Source organism: Peromyscus californicus, unplaced genomic scaffold (assembly GCF_007827085.1).
Source record: "Peromyscus californicus insignis strain IS unplaced genomic scaffold, ASM782708v3 Scaffold_19__1_contigs__length_69161282, whole genome shotgun sequence".
Classification (NCBI taxonomy): Eukaryota; Metazoa; Chordata; class Mammalia; order Rodentia; family Cricetidae; genus Peromyscus; species Peromyscus californicus.
This window is the reverse complement of record NW_026294491.1, coordinates 43,685,152-43,709,184: the sequence shown is the minus strand read 5'-3', so window position 1 is coordinate 43,709,184 and position 24,033 is coordinate 43,685,152. Positions and strand designations below refer to the sequence as shown.

Here is a 24,033-nt window from a genome sequence, read left to right as displayed (position 1 = left end):
TAACATTTTCTTCCTTTGGATATACAATCTACCACAGGAACCACTACAGTGATTGGTCAGTGGTCTCCTGAGACTGCCAATTAGATGTAAGCTTTACTTTCCAGTCTAAACAGTGACAGAGACAGTACTATGGTCCTGAAACATAAACAATTCCATTTCTCTAACAATTAAGACACCTTTTCGATAGGCTAACTCTGCCATCAACATGGCAGTCTTTTACATAAATCTCTACTTAAAAACAAACTTGGATAATCATGGAAACACTGGTTTTTATTCTCTGTCTCAGTGAAGTATGTTTTAGACAAAGTAAGGTATCTAAGTTTAAAACTTTCAGAGTACAGTTTTCTACTAGTCTGCAAATTCATTTGTGAATTAATAATTTCATTAATTGAGCTGTTTTAAGGCTCATTAATAAATGGGTTTAGAACTTTTTAAATTATTATTAACCGTATGTCTCCCTGACTATTGCTTTCAGAAACCCATGAACCCATGCAAGGAAAGGCGGAAAAGTTCACAGTACCTCTGTCAAGTACTCAGGGGATCCAGATACAGGGTAGGCTTTAGTAACAAACTTTGCCACCGACGGCATATTGATAAAACCTTTCCAGATGAAGTTCAATCGAGCCAGGAAGGTAGACTCAACTTCAACAGTTCCAGGCATCTCTGGACTAAAAAAGAATACTAAAGTTAACAACAAGGCAAGCCAGATGGCTCAGTGGGTAAAGACACTTGCCACCAATCCTAACGGCCTGGGTTCAATCCCTGGAACCCACATAAAGGTGGAAACAGAAAATCAACAAAACCAAGTTGTCCTCTAACCTCCACCTCAGTGCTACAGCACACACACACAAATAAATGTAGTAAAATATCCACAAATCAGTCAATTTTCTACATAGTCATTCAAAGTATTTTATGTCAAGAAGACTATCAATAAAAGTAAGTATAAATAAAGGTCAATAAAAAGTTTACATTTTCAATTTATAAATTACAATTACAACCACACAGTCATGATTTACAAATCATTCTTCTGGGCTGGTTGAAGTAGACTACAGTAGATCCACAGACGTGCAAGCATACAGCAAGGGCTGTATCCCCTACGTTGTGGGAGCGGCGTGTTTAACTCACTCGTCTCTGGTGTAGTTATAAGGAGTTACTTGTTCTTATTCCATGGGTCTGGGGTATTGCCTGCATGTTTGTCTGTGTATCATATGCGTGTCCATGGAGGCCGGGGGAGGGCGTCAGAGCCTTTGGAACTGTAGTACAGATGGTTACGAGCTGACCTGGGGAAAGCAGCCCTCTGGAAGAGTAGCCAATGCTCTTAAATGCTGAGCCATCTCCCCAGCCCATAATAGAGTTTGAAAGTTGTTACTTCATCTCTCAAATCTCTTAACTCCAAAATCCATTCAAAATAAAGTAACTTTCAGAGTCCTGTTCACTTATCTCAATGGGCCTGTTATAAAATATACACACACACACACACACACACACACACACACACACACACACACACACACACAGTTTACTTTCTGAAAAGTCCCTAGTATGTCACTTATCTATCTGTGTTTGCACACTCGTAAGTACAGGTAAGCAATGGTTATAGAATTATGACTGAGAGAAAGCTACCGTGGCGTAGGAGAGAACGTTGATTTGGGAGACTCTTGTTTCTCCTCCTCCAAGAATTCAGAAGCCAGAATATTTGTAGTTGAAGACAATGCATCTGCTAAACTTTCTGCTTCGTTGTCTGAATGTTTACGAGCTCCTCCAACAACAACTTTCACATTTTTTGGAGAAAGATCATCTACAGGTGGTGCCATTCGACCTGAAGCCATAAGACACCAAAACAAACTTGTTACCTGCAATTTTAAAATCTGCATTCATTTTTACTTTCTAAAGTGATTTAGTTTCTCTGGTTCAATTACTAAGTAAAACATTTCCTGGGGTAATATCTACCTATAATGTTTCCTCACAGCAAGGTGTTACACCAATTCTAAGAACCAACAAGGAATTGTTCCACAGAGAACAATTCCATCTTCCACAGAGGCCTAAGCTAACTGAAATGCAATTTCCAGCACACTCTAGGGTTCTACCTGTACTAACTTAACACCCCCTTTGACCATTTTGTAATTATTACCAATGTTTAAATAGAAAACATCACATGTAAATGAGGAGATGAAGGTGTTTGTCCTCACTTATTAATGTGAAAAAATCAGCAAAAGAATGTTAACTAGCCAAGCATGGTAGCATACACCTTTAATCCCAGCATTGGGGAGATAAAGGCAGGTGGATCTCTCTGAGTTTGAGGCCAACCTGGTTTACAAAGCAAGTTCCAGGACAGCCAGGGGGGAAAAAAAAAAAAAAACTAAAACAAAAACACTGTAATAACCTAAAGTAAATCTGATTCCCTGATCAATTTCTATCTAAAATACTGAGAGTTCAAAAGTAAAACAATTCTGTATCCTACCTGTTCCTAACAGTAAACGCATAGTGCAATGTTAAGTTACTAAACAAGAACAACACTGTAAAGTATAGAAAATGATGCTAATTTGGGCCTATAGCATCCAAAAGGAGAAACACACAAATAAAAAAAAACTCAGACATTCTGAAAATGGGCAAGTCTAGTAGTCTTTAACAAATGTTTCCTGTATGCTACTGTTAAATGTATATTCCAAATGTATATTCCTGTAAACATGGAAAAGCATGGCTGTGCCTGCTTTTACATTTGTAAAAAGGATCTAATTTCATAAAATAGGAGCAGGTAGATGCTGCACCATACAAACTGGTAAACAAAACCTACCCAAATTACAAAAACAAGTACAGAACTACTCCTTATACAATGAGCGTTAACATTAGAGTGAGCAAAACTCCCAACCTATGCATATCTTGCAGTTCAGATCAAAAAGATGCTGTCTGTGTTGACTAGTGGTATCTTTAGATGTGGAGTCAACCTCTTCTTTTTGTTTTTCAGTTCCTTCTGGCTTCTCCAATGACTTATTAGCTGAAGGTTCCTAACATAAGTGAGAATAAAAAAAAGTTTTAGCCAATAAAATCTGGCATCAATTTTAAAAATCAACTTGTTATTTTATAAACATATTTTCCAAAGTAAAGCCATTATGTTCATAGTTTTTACTTTAAGAAAAAAATAAAAGCCAGGCATGGTGACACATGCCTTTAATCCAGGCCAGCCTGGTCTACAGAGTGAGTTCTGGGACAGCCAAGGTCCCACACAGAGAAACCCTATCCTAAAAAATAAATAAATAAATAAATAAATAAAAATAAAAGATATATGATAGATAAATAAGTAAAAATAACAATTAGCATTTATTATTTAGAGCAAAAACTCAAAACAACTCATAAAAGCTTTTAATGAGTCTTCAAATTATTGTTTTTACTGGTATTTGAATACAAGGAAACTTAAAATAGACTATCTCCACCTTGATCTACTTATTCCTCATTTTTCTATTATACAAGAGAAAGCAAATCTTAAGAAAAGTTGCAATCGTTCTCAAATTACACTATTTACAAAGCACCGAGGAATTACTCTATCAAATACCCTCAGGATTCTAGCAAGTTTTTCAAAAGGAGCCTATAATGCAGACAATTTTCTGCACACTGAGAAAAATAAGCTCATAACAACCAATCCAATAGAAAACAGGCTACTTTAAAATACACGATTTAAAAATAGTGTTCTGCTTTAAAAACACAAAGAAAGCTTTCCTTCATCTTCATGTTCTAAGCTGCAAAACAGGACACATCTGTTCTTCACCTGTATTTCCATGGCCGCTTCCTGTTCTTTCATGGGGGCGTCACTCTCAATTTCTATTTCACCTTTGTGAGTTATTTTTGTGATTGGTCGTCTTTCCACTTCTCTTTGTTCTTTCTCAATCATCTCTATGGTCTAATAGAAAATATTTGAAGAAAATATTTAAAGTATGTGCTTTAACTAATGAGGACTTACTTACCTAATAAATTATTATACATAATTAATTTATAGCTTGTCTGTCATATAAAATACAAATAAACTCTATTAAATGTTGACAAGTCTTAAGAACTCAACTCTATGCCTCAGCCAGGAGAGGCTCACCCTAACATTCTGTAAGGAGGCACCTGAAAGGCCAGGTTCCGAGTAGGGAAACCAGTATTTATACTTGAAATCTGCCTGCACACCTGTAAGTGCAAAAGGAAGCAAGACCTAACTGAACTCATCTTCCTTATTTGATGTTCTAGTGTATCCCTCCAATACCAGCTTACTCAATGATAAAAACAAAAAAACTGGTAACCCCTAGTACTGTCTCCGAGCCTGCTTAGTAACACTAGTAATTAACAGCTATCATAAAGAAACTCAGCAGCAACATATGAAAGTTAGCAAGTATAACAGGAATACAAGATAGTGGGGGGGGGGGGTGTCAAATAGAGCAAGGAGGAGTAAGGACCGTGAAGTGCTGGGGATGCTGTGAATGTGTTGCTCTGATTGATTGATAAAATAAAATGCTGATTGGCCAGTAGCCAGGCAGAAAGTATAGGCAGGACAAGCAAAGAAGAGAATTCTGGGAACAGGAAGGTTGAGTCAGAAGACACTGCCAGCCGCTGCGATGAGTACCAACATGTAAGATACTGGTAAGCCACGAGCCACATGGCAAGGTATAGATTTATAGAAATGGGTTAATTTAAGATGTAAGAACTAGATAGCAAGAAGCCTTAGCCATTAGGCCAAACAGTTTAAATAATATAAGTGTCTGTGTGTTTGAGTGGCTGCTGGCCCAGGCGGGACTGGAGATAGCTCCAGCTACAGTAAAGGTCTGTCCATTCATCTCTTGTTTGTTAGTTGTAAAATATACACTAAAAAAGTCACATAGGACCAGTGAGATTGCTCAACAGGTAAAGGCTCTTACTACATAAACCTGCAAACCTGACTTTGATCCCTAGAATCCATGGAAAGGCAGGTGGAGTGATCTGCTCACAAACTTGTCTTCTGACATTCACAAATAAATGTGCCATGGAATACCACCGACTCCCCATTATCACAGCACAATAATAGCAAATAAAATAACTTTTTAAAAAATCAAGGAGTGCCGGGTGGTGGTTGAGCACACCTTTAATCCCAGCTCTTGGGAGGCAGAGGCAGGCAGATAGATCTCTGTGAGTTTGAGGTCAGCCTGGGCTACAGACCGAGTTCCATGACAGGCACCAAAACTACACAGAGAAACTCTGTCTCAAAAAACCAGGAAAAAAAAAAAAAAATCAAGGAGAATGTCCAAGAAAAGAAAAACATGGGCTCCAATGCAAAATGACACTGGTAGACAATTTTTAAACTTCAGTTTGGCAAGTGTATATTTGGAATGTGAAGAGAAAGATAATGCTAAGATTTTTTTCAAAATAAAAAGGAGGCAAGATTATGTAAGATCAAAGCAAAAAAAAAAAAAAAAAGATGTACAAATAGACATAATACATTACATGAAGGCCTCTTGACCTTGAGACCACCTCTGACACAGACCAAGGAGGATTAATGCCTATGATGGAAGCAAGCATCATTGGCAAAAGAATCAGGTACATGAGGCAGGGCAACACAAACACATATAATCATTATTTCTTAAAACAGGCAGCTAATATTGGGCACTATGGCTAAGTCATAAATTCCCTCAATCTTGCTAGGCATGGCGGTGCAGGTGGCCATGCCTAGCACTCAGGGAGTGCTGGGGGAAGGGACTACAAGTTCAAGGCCAGTCTGGGCTATACAATGAGATCTTTCCTCAAAAAGAAAAGAACTTTTTAGTTAATCTTTGAAGACTGACTTTAAAGACACTGCAAGTTTAAATTGCAACTGAAAATTCTTGGCACCTGTGACTTTGAGAAATTTTTAATTTCAAAATGAGGTATGGTACTCATATTACAACACTCCAGTTCAGTCTGCAACAGTTAACACATAAACATAACAATATCTCTATGTATATTTACACATGGCTATTCAATTTATATCTTCTCAATAATAAATTAGTTCTAAAAATTCTTGACTTTCTTCAGAAATTTTGCCCATGGAACTTGATAGTAAAAGATTTTAAACTTGTACCAAGTTTTAGAATTAAACCATCTGATTCTTTAAAATTTTAATGTTCATAACACATTTGAACTGGTTACAGAGAGTATAGATTGGTTAACACTTATTTTCCAACTGTTCTAATTTGCAAGTAATAAAACAAAGTAGTTCTATAATCTGGTGACCAGCAAAAATGAAAAAAGCAAAAACAAAAAAACCCTGCAGAGAGATGAAGAGAAACAACAGAGATGTAAGAATTTAAGAAACAGGCTGGAGAGGCTCAATGGTTAAGGACACTTGCTCTTGCAGAAGACCTGCATTCAGTCCCCAGAACCTACATGGAGGCTCACAACTGTTTGTAACTCTAGTTTCTGGGACCCAAAGCAGTGCTGGCTAGTTTTATGTCAACCTGACACATGCTACAGTCATCTGAGAGGAGGGCATTCCAACTGAGAAAATGCTTCCACAAGATCAGGCTATAAGCAGACAAGCCTGAAGGGCATTTTTTTATTAGTGATCAATGGGAGAGGGCCCATCCCATTGTAGGGACACAATGTGGGGACACCCCTGGCCTGACAGTCCTGGGTTCTAGAAGAGAATAGGCTAAGCAAGCCAAAAGAAACAAGCCAGTAAGCGGCACCTCTCCACGGCCTCTGCATCAGCTCCTGCCTAGGCTTCTCTCAGTGAACTCTGACTCGGGATATGTAAGCCAGACAAACAGTTTCCTCCCCAAGCGCTTCGGTTCTAGTGTTTCATCACTGCAAGAGAAACCCTAAGACAGATGCCCTCTTCAGACACTGCATGAATGGGAAACACTTACATACAGGCAAAACATGCATACATAAAATAAAAAAACCCTGAATCTTAAAACAAAGACTTTGAGAGCCAAGCCAAACACAGAGTTATGGATGTCCTTACGTGTCTGTTTTCCCTTCGTCTCCACGCAGCTAACTCTTTAGAGGCTAGTTCTTCAGGACTCATTCTTATAAGATGATCAGGGGTTACTTCTCCTTTTAGGACTTTTTTAAATAATATCTACAGGATTTTAAAATGAAAAGAAAAAGAAACACAAACATTTAGAAATAAAAGAGAGCAGTGATATGTGAACTTCTAATAAATAAACTTTGAAGCATCTTTTAAGCCTGATTTATAAACACTCATAATTTATATATAACTTAGCATATGCAGCCTAACAGCTTTGTGTTCTGGAAGAGTAAAACACTTCCTACATAAAATTCAACTTGATGTCAATATGGCGGCCACACCTGCAATCCCAGCAATCCAGCAATCCAGCACTCAGGAGAGTGAAGCAGTAGGGTGGAATGTTCAAGGACAGCCTCGGCTACAGAACGCAGTACATTCTGTTAGGCTTCTGCTCCACCCCACCCTACCCCACCACCAAAAAAGAAAAGAAAATCCACATAAAAATCAACATGAAAAAGCAAGTGCAATGAAACCATCATACACCTGTCCAAAAATATTAAGTCTATCCCAGGACAAACTATAATAACCACTCCACTGTATAGTTAAGGCACTGAATAAAACAGTTTTTATCAATGTAATAACTTCTCTGTTTTTAAGATTTCTACATTTGAATCCTGGCAGGCTTGAATGGAAACCATAGCAAAGAACTCATTGCAAAGAAAAATAATCTTCATTTGATTATTGAGAAAGTTTCTAGATTATATATTTCAAAAAGTTCTTGGTCCATGATGGACTGTACAATGCAATCTTTTTTTCAATAGGTGTTAATATCTTGAAAGTACTTCAACCAAATACAGTTTGTCCATAAGCATTAGGAAGAATGGTCCCAGGAACTCACCCAAACACCAAATCCTCAGATGTTTAAACTGCCAATAAGAATGATGTACTATTTGCATATAACCTATATACATGAATCCATACATAGCTCTGTGTGACATAACACTTCATTCCACAATAGCCTAACCAAACAATGATATACAGCTAAGATTTTATTGCTTAGTGACAGAGAAGATGGCTTGGCTGCCTTAGTCTATGTAAATACATTTCGATGTGTACACAATAGCAAAATCACCTAATGAATACTTTTTTTATACTGTACCAGCATTGTTAAGTGTCACACGACTGTAGTGACACTATCTCTATATTTACTTATAATATATAATACAATGTTAAGAAGTGTGTACACAGTTGTTACACATACTACATAGGAAATGACAACTAGAAAAATAAGCCTATACATGTTCAGTACACATGTAATTTTTTCCCCAGTAGTTTTGATCTGCTGTTGGTGGAAAAACAGATGCAGAAATGCATGAGTACTGAGGGATGACTATGTTGCAGCAAATATTACTATGTGAACTTACATCACCAATGTGAAAGCTTTTATATAAAGAGATTTAATTTAATCTATAAGCTAGAGTCATCTTTAGTAAAAAATTTTCAATGAACCTAAGTAAATTTAACACACAAAAATAATCAATCTCATTTACATTTGGAACTTTGAAAGTGTTCACTACCTGACTTTTGCTTAGTGTGCACAGCATAGAACTTTCTGTGTATAAACACACACAAACACATAAATACACTTACATGCATAAACACAAAACAAACACACACAGCTTTAAGATTTTTGTTAAGTCTCAAACAAGAAATCACAGATAATTAAGAGATCAATAATGTTTAATCCACATTTAAAACATACTCTAAAAAATAAAGTTCTATTTAATTTCTTGGAGAAAGGGCAAAGTCTCACTATGCTCAAACTCTCCAGGAACTCACAGCCTAAGTGAACTTTTTCTGCCTCAGATTCCCTAGGTAGCTGTGATATCAAGCATATGCCACCATGCATGGATTTTTGTTTTAGTTTAGAACTAAATGTGACTTAGGTTTTTAGTGGGCACAGTTCTACTTACAGATTTAGATTAAAATGCTTAGGCTTAACAGATTCTGAAGAATACTGAAGAATGAATTCTTTTTCAACTGGGTTTGCAAGAGAATAAAGGAAAGAAATGCACATAAATCTAGACACGTGGTTCAACAGACTCACAATACTACTCACTAATGTATAGGATTCATAAAGTAGCAAAAGACCTTACTAAAATGTTATGTTCTAGGGCTGCATACAAAGCTCAGTTGGCAAAGTGCTTACCCACCACGAGTGCAACTCTGGGTCTGAGCCCCACAACATGTTAAGGTGAGCAAGGTGGCTCAAGCCTATGACCCCAGCACTCAAGAGTTGGAAACAGAAGGAACAGAAGTTTAAAGTCATCCTCAGCTACATCTAAGTTCAAGACCCTGTTCACCTTCTCTGACAGTGAAAACTGACATGTTCTTAGTGAGTGTGGTAGTTCAGATCAAAAATGTAGGATTCTCAGCTCCTTCTCTAGCACCACGTCTGCCTGCACACTACCATGTCCCTCTCCATGATGATAATGGACTGAACCTCTGAACTATAAGCAGCCCAATTAAATGTTTCTTTTGTAAGAGCTGCCGTGGTCATGGTGTCACTAAGACAGTGAGGGAAGGACGTCAGTTGTACAGAACACACTTCATGACATGGGGTCAAATTCAATCCCTAGCACGACAAGCAAATAGACCAAACAACAAAGAATATTGTATGAGCTGCCCAGCGGTGCTCAACATTTTCACAATGTGACTTGATGTCATCTACAAGTGTGCTGGATCACACCAATAGCTATTCGGGGATGCACTCAGGCTATGGACCTCTTGCAGGACGTATTTGAGATAGTCTCACTTCAAAGAGTAAATTGAAGAGCTATTTTATTACAATCTTGGATTCCTATTCAGGAAAGTGGCAAGCATAAACATCTATAAGACTGGTGAGATGGTTCGGTGGGTGAAGGTGCTCACTACCAAGCTTGATGACCTAAGTTCAATTCTCTGACTCACACTGTAGAGAGAACTGACTCCTGAAAGTTGTCCTTTGACAAAAGAGCCAAGTATACACATGCCCACTGACACACATGCACACTCTTACAAAATTAAATAAAATTTAAGAAAATTCAGAGACAAAACAAGTTACTTACATTGTTTTTAGGATCTTTTAGATTGAACATCAAGCTTCTATATTTATTCTTATACTTGGAATCCGTGTCTCGAAAAAAAGAGAAAAGCTCTTTTTCAATTTTTGTGGCAACCTTTGCTGCCTTTTCCTCTGGAACCTTCAAATTTGAGTCTATAAGTCTTAAAATTAAAACAACTCAATTATTTTCAAATACATGGAATAAATGCCATTCAACCTTTTGTGATAACAACATGTTACCTTCTCATAAGAATGTCTTTAAGGGAATGCCGGACGCTCTGTCTGATTTGATCTGCAGAAGGTTTGGAAGCAGCAGCAGGGGGGTGCACATGAGGTCCTCCTTTTTCAACTTTCTTCTTTTTCATCTCTTGCTTCTCATGAGTACCTAATTTTAAAAAGTACCTAAACTCATTAAACTGTTTTAAAGAGACACTTTCTTTTATAATACATGATTTAAGTTTAAATCAAGGCAGACTAAGTCACTATTTAGAAATAACATCAGAGCCCAGTCCATTATTCCAATGTCCTGGTACGAAAATGCTAATTAAAAGTCCAGTGATCAAGAGCAATCCTAAAGCCATAAATTGTACGCACTCGCACTCTTTGCCCATTTCAATAAGGGTTTCAGAGACAGTTACTCTTCATATACTATTGTACTTTTTTTGTTTGTTTGTTTGTTTTTGGTTTTTCGAGACAGGGGTTCTCTGTGTAGTTTTGGAGCCGGTCCTGGAACTCACTCTGTGGACCAGGCTGGCCTCAAACTCACAGAGATCTACCTGGCTCTGCCTCCCAAGTGCTGGGATTAAAGGTGCGCACCACCACCACCACCACCACCACCACCACCACCGCCCGACTATTATACTTTTAAGAAGCTACTTAGAAAATCTGACCCAAATTTACAAAGTAAACAAATAATGTGATGACTTTATTAATAAGTAACAGAATCGACTGAGTTTTTTGCCTTGTGTTTGACATTAGCTGAATACTAATGCACTCCACTGGTTTTTCTTTCTTCCATTACTAATTCTCACACATTTTCAAAATCTCAAAGTCAAACAATCTACGACTTTGACAACAGCTCATTTATTCTAGAATCTTCTTAGATCAATAATTCTTTTCGTTTCTGTTTGTTGGCATTCAAAAAATTATTCCAGGCGAATTGAAAGATGGCTCTTCTAGGATCATAGTCCAGTTCCCAGCACCCATGTCAGGCTATTCACAATCCCCTCTAACTCTGGCCTCCAGAGGCACCTGCACTTACATGTACATACCCACACACCGACATGCACACATACACATCATTAGAAATAATAAAAGTAAATCTTCAAGAATGAATTTGACAGGGCTAGGGGGATGGGAACATGAGGTTGGGAGTGGGACTGAGGAGGAGAGTAAGGAAAGAGATATTTTGATGGGGAGGGTGCAATTCGGGGTTAGGGAGAAGCCTGGTGCCAGGGAATTTCCCAGGAATCCACAAGGATGACCCCCAGCAAAGACTCCTAGGAATAGTGCCTGAACTGTCCATCTCCTGAAATCACATTGGTAACTATCCTAATTGTCATCAGAGAGCCTTCATCTAGTAACTGATTGAAACAGATGCAGAGATCCAGAGCCAAGCCCTGGGCTGAGCTCCAGGAGTCCCGCTGAAGAGGGAGGAGGGATTGTACAAACCAGGGAGTCAAAGTCATGACACAGGAAATTACAGAGATAGCTGTCCTGAGCTGGGCAGAGTTCATGGACTCTGGACCAACAGCTAGGGAGCCTGCATGGGACCAATCTATGGGGGTGACAGTTGTGTAGCTTGGTCTGTTTGCAGGGCTCCTAGCAATAGGACCAGGACCTGTCCCTGGCACTTGAGCTGGCTTTTGGGAACCTATTCCCCATGCTGGGTTGCCTTGCCCAGTCTTGATGCAGGGGGAGGAGCCTGGTCCTGCCTCAACTTGATGTGCCATGCCTTGTTGACCCCCATGGGAGGCCTGCCCCTTTCTGAATGGAGATGGAAGAGGAATAGATGGGGGGGACTGTAGGGGTGTAGAGAAGAGGTGGGGGAGGAGGGAACGGGAGGGAAAACTGCGATCAGGATGTAAAATAAATGAAAATACTTAATTATTTAAAAAAGAGTGAATTTGATATATTAAAAACTGTACTCACTAATGGAGTATATTGTTATGATACAGATAAACACCATGCAATGCATAAATCACCTTAAATTTATCTCATCATTTATCACTTCTATAAATGGTGAACACATTTAAACTCCTAAATTTTTGAAGCATACATTATTACTATCTACAACCACCTTGCTATGTAATAATATACCAGAATCTCTTGCTTCTAACTTAGCCCATTTTATAAAATTTCCCTATCCAACTCTCTCCAACCTCTGGTAGCCACCAGCTGATATAACTGCACATCTATTCTCAGCTTCTAGGATCAGCATTTCAGACTTCACATATAATAGAGTAGACTCGCCACATGCCTTTAATCCCAGAACTTGGGAGGCAGGTGGATCTCTGTGAGTTCCAGGACAGCCAATGCTACACAGAAAAACCCTGTCTGTAAAGACTCTATGTGTATACCATGCACCAGTTGGCAGACACTTTGGTAGCATCATTTATCTTCCGTCCTTCCCATAGTAGTCATTCCTAAAGAGATAAACTGATATCCCACTGTGGTTTGATTTGGACTTCCTAGATGACTAATGATATTTTTCACATATCCACTATTCTAAAACTCTTTAACTCTATCATTTTTACTATCTTCATAACCCCATTTCCAATAAAAACCGAACGAGACAGTGCACCACTGTTGTTCCTAGTCTACTTAGCACTTACTCTCTCTGTTAGACAATGCCCTCATCTACTAATTCTGTCTTCCCAGGAACTCTGATATCCCCTCAGACATCTCACATTTTCCCTTCTCTTAACAAAACACTCCCTTATCTTCCAGTTTGACTTATTTCACATTTTACTGAGAAAACAGAATCTCAGCTAATACCTTTTTCTATCACAAAGTCACCCCTACTTAGTTTTTTTCCCTCTTACTGCACCCAACATTCTCTACTACTGATTGAACATCCCTAATCAGTTTTTTTTGAAACACGATACTCAAAAAAAAAACTTCAAATAAGAGACATTTAAACAGAAAAGGGGAGCTCAAATTATCTCTCTTGCAGGAGATATGATGTCATATATACGAAAAGAAATATTCCATAAAATAACACAAACAACAAAAACCCAACCCTCTTAGGAGTGATTAAATTCAGCAAAACTGCAGAATATAAAACCAATATGACAAACTCAGTAATTTTTAAAATATATATCAATAATGAAATTCCTGAGAAACTACGAAATTAGCTTCACTGCTAATAGCTACAACAAAATAAATACTTAGGAATAAATTTATCTAAGTGCAAATTTTAAAACCATGATAAAAGAAATTAAAATACAGAGAAAGTTATCCCTTATTACAAACTAAAAAATACCATTAAAATGTTCATTCTATTCAAAGCAATCTATGGTCAATATAATTCCTATCAAAATATCACCACAAAAATAGGAAAGACACTTCTGAAATTTGTAGTGAACGACAAAAGATCTTACACAGGCACAGCAATCCTGAGCTAAAAAGCTGAAATCATTACAATATTGACTAGCCTAAGCAGCATGCTACCAACATTTAAAAAGAAAATGCACAGAACAATAGAATAAAACAGAATACAGAATAGATCAACAATTTACAAACAACTGATTTTCAACAAGGCATCAAGAACTTACATCAGAGAACAAAAACACACCGTATCCCAAGTAAAATTCCTTAACCCTACCACCACCCCTACCTACTACTACATTCCTGCTCTCTTCATCAGCAGATGCCCTACAAGAGTTACCTGCACAAGAGTTAACTGTAATGAATCCTTCCAGTTCCTCCATCATATTCTGCCATAAGCTACAATTGTTTCTACCTGACTGTTCTCTGAAAGTATTCTTGTCAAGGTCATCAGTCACCTACTTTGCTAAGTTTGCTAAGAGGTTTAATACCCAGGTGGCACCTGACAGTTTATCACTTCCCTTCAAGCGCTGCAGCACCATAGTACACTACTCCCCATCTCACAGGCATCCACCTCTCAAGTTACCCTCGTTGGACCCTTTCCTATTCCCAGGCTGTTAAAAAAAAAGCTGGTATTTTAAGGACTCTGCTTCTGCCTTGCTGTGGAATATTCCTTTACACTGTGTGAATATACGTCGCTTTGATTGGTTTGATAAGCAAACTGGCCATCAGGTGAACAGAAGGAGGTTAGACAGAAGAGCCAGACTAGGAGAATGCTTAGAGGAAGAAGGGCAGAGTCTAGAGTCGCCAGGCAGAGGGAGCAGGAGATGAATGTGCCATGTTAATAGTTACCGCCATGTGGCAGAGCATAAATAAGGAATATGGGTTAACTTAAAAAGTAAGAGCTAGTTAGTAATAAGCGTGAGCTATTGGTTGAGCATTTATAATTAATACAAGCCTCTGTTTGAGAGTGGCTACAGGACAGGAAAACTCCACCTACAAATGGCACCCAAACATTCAGTGAGAATTTCCACATAAAACCTGAGAAAGTTTAAAAAAGGTTCTAAATTGCACAGAAACAAATGCAGCTTCTTAGTCTCAGTCTTATGCCAGCTGCAGTGCAGAGATGTCTCCCCAGTGAGATGCAGCCGGCAGCTGGCAGCCAACCGCCAATGAAGGTTCCTGCAGTCTCTCACACAGGGGAGGTACAGAGAGGCTTCTCCCAGCTGCTGCCTGCTAGCTTAAGCTGCCAGCACAAGCTCATGCCGACAGAAAAGGATTACAGATACACAGTAAAGACAGATTCAGACAGAAAAAAAACTCTAAATGGGTTATAGTGTGTTTAAAAGAGTACGAAGGCTTGGGAGAGAGAAGAAAAAGAGTATATACAATCTTAGACTTAAAAAAAAGCTTTAAAATAATACAGTTTTTAAAACAGATTATATATATATATAAAGATGGAAAATACAGCTGGGCGGTAGTGGCGCATGCCTTTAATTCCAGCACTCGGGAGGCAGGGGCAGGCAGATTTCTGTGAGTTTGAGGCCAGCCTGGTCTACAGAGCGGAGATCCAGGACAGGTTCCAAAGCTACACAGAGAAACCCTGTCTCGGGGTGGAGGGGAGGATGGAAAATACACAGAGAGTCTGGATATTATATGTTATTGTGTTGTCTTTGAATTTTTTGACTGCTGGGGAAGGAGCAATGGCTGCTAAGAGACATGGATTAAAATACTAGATTAAAGCAACCTATATATTTTTAAAATATCTTAACTTCAAAATTTAAGTCAAAAAGGTATGTTGCTTTGGGAGAGAGGTTATGCCTTTATTTCCACAGGAAATGGGAAGCTGTGAATTCATTCCAGATTAAAGAAAATCAGGTTTGATGGAGAAGACCCCCTGAAAATCGTGAATACAAACACAAAGAAATAAATCTAAAAGAACTACATGACACATGATGTACATTTTACCTGCTCGAAACATAACAAAAAAAATCATCTTTGGCTGACTGATGTACAATGCACAGTCTATACTTGTATTAATACAGATATGTATGTAATAAGCCTAAGCTATTGGCCAAACATTTATAATTAATATAAGCTTCAGTATTTATCTGAGAGCAGTTACAGGACAGGAAAACTCCACTTACACTGCCTGTCCACTGTGGAATTCTCTATAGCTGTTTTTTACCTAAATCTTTGATTTTAAATAACAGCTATGGACTGTTGAGTTCCAAATTCACACAACAGCCCCAAAGTCATCAGCTCCATATTCATCAGCCAAAAATTTACTCAAATATCTCTACCTGGATGTCTAATAAAATTTCAAATTTCTAATGATGAAAGCCATAATTTTTTTAAAATATTCCTTCTCAAGTCTTTTTCTTTCTCATCTCATTAAATGAAACTAAAATTCTATCCAATCATCCCTACTTCCTTCATCTGCCTATAACTAATCCACTGTCAAGTTCTGCACTACTGTAAAAGCATTTCAGTTTGAACATCTTCATTGTGTCCACTGTACCTATGCAACAAGGTACTCATTACTTTTACAGGATACTGCTGTGCACTCCTAATGAGTGCACTCTTCTCTTCCTACTAGCCTATCGTCTAAAACTACCAAGGTTATCTATTACTCCCTTGCACAAAATCCAAAGGATTCACTTATATTCAGAATAAACTACATCATCTTCCATAATTTCCTTGAACCTGCCTTCTAGTACTAGTCTCTTCCTCAGCCTTCATACACTGCTCCTGACCTCATCTCTCCTTCAGTGTTTTGTATTCTCCAAATTCCACAAGTTACTTCTCTCCTTCTACATCAGTCTCTCCCACTCCCCAACCGTGACTCTACACCTCATTTTTCACTTTTTCTTAAAGCCTGATATCATTTCCTTACTTGTTAGTTTACTGTCTATCTTCTTCCACAAAGACTTAAGTGCCAAGAAGACAGGGTTAAGGTCTAACTTCACTAACTAGCCTCACCAGTATCCCATAAATTTAAAGCAATGTTTTTCATTACAAATATAGTCAATAATTTATTTTAACTGCCATTTAAATGTTCATTTTTTTAATTTCCAAGATACACTAACCTGTGAAATAAACTAAATATATAGCACATAATTCTTAGTAGTCTCACTACCTGATTTTGATGCTTTTTCTACTGTGCAAGTAATAGTTGTAGATTCTTTGTGTATTTTTTCACTTTTTTCTTCTGATGATCTCCGAGGTAAAACTGGTTGTCCCAACTTCCGAAGAGGTGCTAGCTGCCATTTTTTAATTTCATTATCTCTATTGTCAGATGAAGTTTTTCCCTCACCAGACTCCTGGAAAACAGAATCTATTTCATTAAAATGAAAACTACTATATAAGATAAACTTCAATAATATGTAAGTGAAAGAAACTACACTAAATCTAATTAACAGTACAAACTGTTGAGATGAAACAATTTTCAGTCATCATTTAAATGATTTTAAGATATACAAAAATATATTATGATTATTAAAAAACAGAGGATTCATTCTTTCATTCAAAATCTATTTGTTAAGCACCTACTCTGCACAGAACACATCACATCCCATGAAGGAAGAAAACAAGACAGAGATCAGTGGTGAGGTCCTTAGTTGGCTGACAATGAAGAAGGCACGTACTGTGGAGCACTGAACTTCTGCATTTGTCAGTGCTTCTAAAGAACAAGTCAGTCACACTAACTTCGGCCCAGGGATCAGTTAAGTTCGCACTACGTCAAGAGGCCATTTTAACTCCCTGCGTGTACCATCAATGTACTTGTTACTTGGTTCCTAATTGAAACCTACAAAGAATTCCTAGTGAAAGGAGATTTCTCAAATGAGAGAAATTAATCACATTACACAAATCTTGAAAAATGGAGAATAACTATACACAGATAGACAAAGTATCAAATATAGAAACATGATATTTAATGTAGGAATCCTCTCATTTTTCAGTTATTTTTTTAGTTTTCTAACTAGATGTAACATTGAGTTTGTTTTTAAGACGTATTTTTGTTCTCTTTGTATGAGTGCTTTGCCATGTATGTAAGTGCACCACCTTTGGAGGCCTGAAGAGGGCATCAGAGCCTCCAGCTCTGGAATTACAGACACTGTGAGCCACCATGTGGACACCAGAATTATACCTGGCTCCTCTGACAAAATAGCCAGAGCTTTTAACTGCTGAGCCACCTCTACAGCCCCAACATGTTTTACTATCACAGGTCTGGTAATATTCCTAGCACACAACAAAAATACAATGACTATTTCAACATAGAAATCGGTGATAGGAAGTCATATGTGAAAAGCAGACATCATAAATTACTACCAGATTGACCAAAAGATTCAAGAGTTCACCATCAGCTAGGCATGGCAGAGCATGTAACAGTACTTGGGAGCAGAGGCAGGCAGATCTGTGCGTTTGAGGCCAGCCTGGTTTACATAGCAAGTTCCAAGACAGCCAAGGCTACATAAAGACCCTGTCTCAAAAACTTAAAAATAAAACAAAAGGGGAAAAAATGAGAATTCACCGTCAAAAAAGAAAACCAAGCAATGATAGGCTGAATGCTTCATGCATCAAGAAACTCAGACCAACTTCTAGGATTTCTAAAAACATCAACAATGTAATGTTTTGTAATGTCTTTTCAGGTAAGAAAGAGACAACTACTCAGCCAAATGACAATATAGTAAGATAATTTCCAAATAGACAAGGAACTGTACACAAAATTTAACAACCAACAGTTAATGACATACAGAAGTTTTCAGAGAACATACTGTAAAATGTTAATATAACACTCAGACATAGCATCAATTAAATTTATGTTAACCAAAAAATCTAACTCTCCAAATATCTTGTCAGACAGAAATGCTAAATGTCACAAAGATTTGACAAAATGAAAATCAACCAAGATTGGCCACAAAAGGAGTGTCTGAGAGAACTGAGTTAGTAAATAATGGAGGAGCCCATCACAAGATACTCAGATTCTGGTGAATTATTTTCTGCACAGTAGAGCCTGGCTGTGCTCGGGAGCTGTAGAAGTTCAACGCCAGCTCACCTGGAGACCTTCCTAACAGAGCTGTGCTCCCTCACCATCCTCTTACACAGAGGCTAGTTTCTCCTCCAGCAATGTGTGGCTTACTAACAGATCCGAATGGCCGGACCAAAAGCTTCCAGTGTTTCTTTCAGCTTCTAAAATCAGTGTTTTCAGTGCCTTTTAGATGACATATTTGCTTATTCTTATACACTTATTGCCACTACATTTTTTCCTCTCCAAGATTCTACTACAAATCAAGAATGAGAAAAATCACCAGCAATGAAAGGAAACTTAATCGGAAAGTACAATGCATCCTTCCTATTTTTTCTTCTTTTAAAGATAAAATATTTTAAAATTTGTTTAGAAACTACTTTTAGAACGTGGTTTAAAACGTCACGTCAGGGAAACGAACTTTGAGAAGTCTACAGTTCAACAGTAGAAGTGAGAGGAGTGACTTCCAAGCAAATGAGATCAAAGGTTACAGGTTTTTTTTAATTCTTAAAGAAAATAATACAAAATGGTTCACCTAAAGAATTAGCAGATATTTGTACTTAGGTCACATAGACACATGAACATTGTGAAACAAAAAAAAAAAAAATCAAATATAAAACTACAGCTTAGAAAGCACAAAAAAGCTGCTTATGCCAGAGTCCCTACTTTTCAGCAAAATTGCTCCCAAAACTTAAATTCGACTCATTCTTATGAGAAAATAAGAGCATGCACTGTAACAAACCTGAAAGAGAAATTTTTGAATCACATTTAGGTCCATGTAAAGCTTTTGAAATAATGAATGTACTTTCTGGAAAGCTTACCCGTTTTAAAATCTTGACCTTGTGCTTTACAGTATCATCCACTGATTTGTTTTTATCATTGGCCACCATGTGCTTTGACGACCCAAGCTTTTCACACTCCATTGTTTTCTCTTCACTGTGGGCTTCAACTACAGTTTGGTCTTCCAAAATATCTGCATCGAGTATATCAGTCTTTTTATCTTCTTCAGCACAGCATCTCACACAAACATATTCTTTGTCTTCCTCTCCCATTTGTTGTGCTTGGGAAAGACTTAACCCAACACAGTCACCATGAAACCAGTCATCACAGCGCCCACAGCCAACCATAAACCTGGAAGGGGGCGGGGAGGGGAAAAGTGATTTCTTTAAAAACAGTATTTATTCTCAAGTGAAAACAATATTTAATGTTCAGATACTTTTCATATTTTCCATTTGTGCAATAGTTCAACATGGAGCAAGTTCCCCAGGAATATTCCATGAAAATGCAACTTCTAAATCACGAGATTCTCCTCTCTAGTTGTAGAATTGATAGAAAACACTAGGGAAGACAGGAATGAGGATACAAGGTGGTTTCAGATGAAAACTGGTCTCCCATAGTACAAAAATACCATAAAACAAAGTACAAAACATTAACAGTGAGAAGGGTAATGTGTAAGACCTTATCCACAATCTATTCTAGAGCTGAGATCATATAGAAAACTGGGGGATTTGACTGAAAAAAAAAAATGCTTAAAGGGGGGAAAAAGAAGCAAAGTCTCTTTCACACACTTACTAACCAGTATGTAACCTGAATTGTTCTTCATTCTGGTTCAAGGTGTCATATTGATTCAGCTGAAGAAAGTGCTTACTTTTGGGTGTGGGCTTTCTTAGTTAATGCCTATGTGTTTCAGGTTATCAACTTATTTTCCCAAAAAAACAATGCTCTATCTTAACATGAATGGATTCACATTTAGGTTTTATTTCTAATATTCTGTTGAAGTTTTTCCTTTACTGCATTCTACCTAAGGAAGCACCTCATGAATCTGTAGTCAAGTCCAGTGCAAAGTTTCAATTTAAAAAAAAAAAAAAAGCTGTCATTCACCTAAAAAATACTTGCAACTACTTAGAAATAAAGTAGCAAATAAGGTATGATCATATGATCAGCAATATTATCAGCTCACTTGGATATTCAGATTTCATCTCCCTTTCCCTTTCAGTCTGGCAATTCATGGCATTTGAAATACTTAGGGATAGCCTTTTATCATGCAAGCACTTCACAGCACTGATGTTAATAGTGGCACCACCAAACATGTCCTACTCCTTTTAAAATGTGTGGTCTAACAGATGGAATGTTGAAAATTATTAGCCTAGGTGGCATGGCCCAACTCTAAATACACCTGAGTTCCTATTTTCCTGTTGGAAATATCAAAATTAATACTACATTTAGGAGGTGTTTTTAAAGTGGTGCTGCATCCACCACTCTTCTACAGTAGCACTTTACTCTCTTTATCCTGTGTGCATTTCTGTCTGCTCAACTACGACTGCGAGCGCCAAGTCTTAAGGAAACGAGTACAAACGGTCATTCATCCTCAGTGGTGTATCTGCTCCAGTGTGGCCAGTCTTCATCTTCCCTATCATACTCTCGCTTTGAGAAATAAGGATAGGTAGGGTTTTTATTCACAAGTCGAGAGATCATTTAAAACAATGTAACATTTGTTTATAAGAAAAGTTTCTGTTTGAGATTTTTGATGGTTTTGTGATGTTTCAAATGACAGAGCTGTTCTACAGGGTAGGGATTTTGAAGAATTCTTTCCTTGCTCCGTACAAAGTACACACATTGCTATTTCCTGAAACCAACTGTCTAGTATGAACAGCTTTGAGATTCTGCAGGGAAACAACTGGTCACTTCTCTTCCACAACCACAGCTGCATTGACTCGAAGGCAAGTCTGCAATGGTTCCATCTTAACTGTCAGATTAGGTAACACTGTAAAGTGTTTTCAACCTTCCATTTGATGTAACCAGGCCACCTCACTGATCGATGACCATAAAATTTATCAAATTATTTCATCATACCTGATTCAAATGTTGACATACTCTGAAAAACAAATCTCGTGTCATCTAAAGCTGTCATCTTAGTAGTTTAGGTATGGTTTTAAAACAATGTATTTAGATAAAACCTTTCTACAAAATAAAAAATAGTAAAACAAACAAACAAAATCCCTCCTCAGTATCTGGGGGTGGGGAAATCTACTTTAATATAGTCAACTCATAACTGTTAACACCAGTTTCTCAAGTCAACCCTTCTAAGTACCATGAACTTAAAATAAAAAAAAAAAAAAAAACTTCTGAAAAGACAGGACACAGAAACAAGGAATGGGAGAGAGGAAGCAAAGGGAAGGAGAGAGAGAGAGACAGAAAGAGACAGAGAGACAGAGAAAGAAAGAGAGTAGAGATGGACAAAGGACCTTATCTTCTTTCTGGCTATCAAACTGCTTCAAAGACCAAGGACAGCCGGGCGGTGGTGGCGCACGCCTTTAATCCTAGCACTTTAAAGACCAAGGACAGCCGGGGCGGTGGTGGCACACGCCTTTAATCCTAGCACTTGAGAGACAGAGGCAGACAGGTCTCTGTGAGTTTGAGGTCAACCTGGTCTACAGAGCGAGTTCCAGGACAGCCAAGGCTACACACAGAAAAACCCTGTCTCAAAAAAACCAAACAACACAAAAGCCGCAAGGCCAGGAGGGCACAGTTGGGAGCAGAGCACAGGATTCACAGCAGTGGACAGCCAACTAGTCCTCCATTTCCTACCCTGTCCTTGAATTTCTGATTAACAAGAGGAGAAATTTCTTCATGGAAAGTATTAAGTCTCTGCGTAAAAAGAAATAAATAAATGCTGTGTAGAGCTTCTGAATCAGTTAACTCAAGCAAATCAGTATGAATTAGTTATGTGAAAAAATGCAGCAATACTCACGTCTTTTCTCACTATGTTCACATACAAACTAACAGTAAAAACAAAAATTAGTCTACTGAAAAATAGAAAGCAATTTGCATTTCTAACCTTAATTCTTTTTGGTATGAGTCTGAAAAAATTCTTAGAAAACTTCAGTTGTTAAAGTAAACTATAGAGTTAATTCTAAGGACACTTGCACAGTCACAAAAAAAGGGGGGGGTCACCAATTAACACCGAAGGTACTACAAGTTCTGTTAGTTTACTAGGTCTACAGTTCTATTAGGTAATTTAAGTGACAGCCCAGAACGTACTGTCATTACACACGAGCTCACTCTTCTATATTTAAGATTTTATTTCACATAATCATTAAATCTTAATAGTTAACCTAGTCTGTGAAGAAAAATAGTCTATAAAACTTACAATGAGAAAACCAGAATTACTTATTCTAAAGAATTATGTCCTCAGAATTAAATGTTTTTTTCTGAATATAACACTATGAATTAATGCTGCTAAGGAGACTTTTTGCTTCTCGGTTTCAAAATTTTGTCCAATCTAGAATTAGGATCAAGAAAATGCACTACAAATTAAAGATACAAACATCTTCCTAACAAAGGAAGAAAGAGAAACCCAAGGTAGATAATATGAAGAGACTAAGAAAATTTCCATTCAAAATGCCTGCTGGTGAAATGGTCACATTTATGTAAAAATAAAAGTCTCATTTTAAAAATATACTGAATAATTATGATACATGTCTGTATCAGGAAAATAAATTTAAGAAAAAATACACTACATTAAAAGACTTATTGTCTCTAGGACAAAAGAATTTTAACATGTTATGCCAAAGTGTAATACAAACCATAATGTCCAATTGGATATATATACAAAATATATATGTCCAGCTGCAATTTGTGTAAGATACTGATTAACCCTTCTGTCACAAGTACTATAAACAAAGAGATTCCAATGTGACTAACATATAAAATTAGACAATCTCTACATATTTTTCTCATAAATCTGTACTTATACATGTACATTAAAAGCGGAAAATTACAGATTGTGTGAAAAGTATGCTTTAGATAGTCAATGAACGCAAGGACAATGTTAGCAATATAGCAGTGAGTTAATAATATATAAGGAAAAAAAAAAACCAACCAATTACTTAGGCTTCTTTATTCACAGACTGAAAAAAAAATTACTGAAGGTGTCTGAAAAGCTAATTTAGAAACTAATTGTTTCCAATGTACATCATATCAAGATCAATTCCACAGGGTCAACACTCCAGTCCCCAGAGCTAATATTCTAAGCTGTATTCCAGACTGAAGCAGAAAAGGTCTGCATTTTATATAGCAGGCTCAAAAAGTATGCTAAAATAAGTATTAAGCAGAATTATGTAATCTTCACTTTATAAAATAACTGCTGGTGTTAGGAAGTGACAGTCACCACTAAAGAGCCTGGGTAAACTCCTGAAGACGAGGCCATTAGAACAAAATTTATCTATTAAAAAGCTAATTTTAACATACTGAACCTGAGTTCTGAGTCCTATGCCAAAGTTGTTGTTAAGGTTCCTAATCCATGATTCTTAAACACATCAGTGCCATGAATTTTTGAAAGATACTAAGAGACAGAGGACTGGCTTTTATTTTTTATTTTTCCAAGACAGGGTTTCT

The 24,033-nt window shown here is 37.4% G+C and overlaps 1 protein-coding gene across 11 annotated transcripts in view; it reads right to left on the bottom strand.

Moving 5' to 3' along the window:
* The window catches only part of Phf3 (PHD finger protein 3), a 76,037-nt gene that overhangs the window by 9,289 nt on the left and 42,715 nt on the right, over positions 1–24,033 (bottom strand). For all 11 annotated transcript variants that reach the window (XM_052745245.1, XM_052745248.1, XM_052745247.1 and 8 more), the window contains 9 exons: positions 19,458–19,767; positions 16,747–16,930; positions 10,299–10,443; positions 10,063–10,219; positions 6,950–7,066; positions 3,764–3,895; positions 2,870–3,005; positions 1,624–1,819; positions 521–668 (listed from right to left, as the gene is read on the bottom strand). In XM_052745245.1, coding sequence (XP_052601205.1) covers positions 521–668; positions 1,624–1,819; positions 2,870–3,005; positions 3,764–3,895; positions 6,950–7,066; positions 10,063–10,219; positions 10,299–10,443; positions 16,747–16,930; positions 19,458–19,767 — 1,525 coding nt within the window. The remainder of the gene's footprint in view (positions 1–520; positions 669–1,623; positions 1,820–2,869; positions 3,006–3,763; positions 3,896–6,949; positions 7,067–10,062; positions 10,220–10,298; positions 10,444–16,746; positions 16,931–19,457; positions 19,768–24,033) is intronic.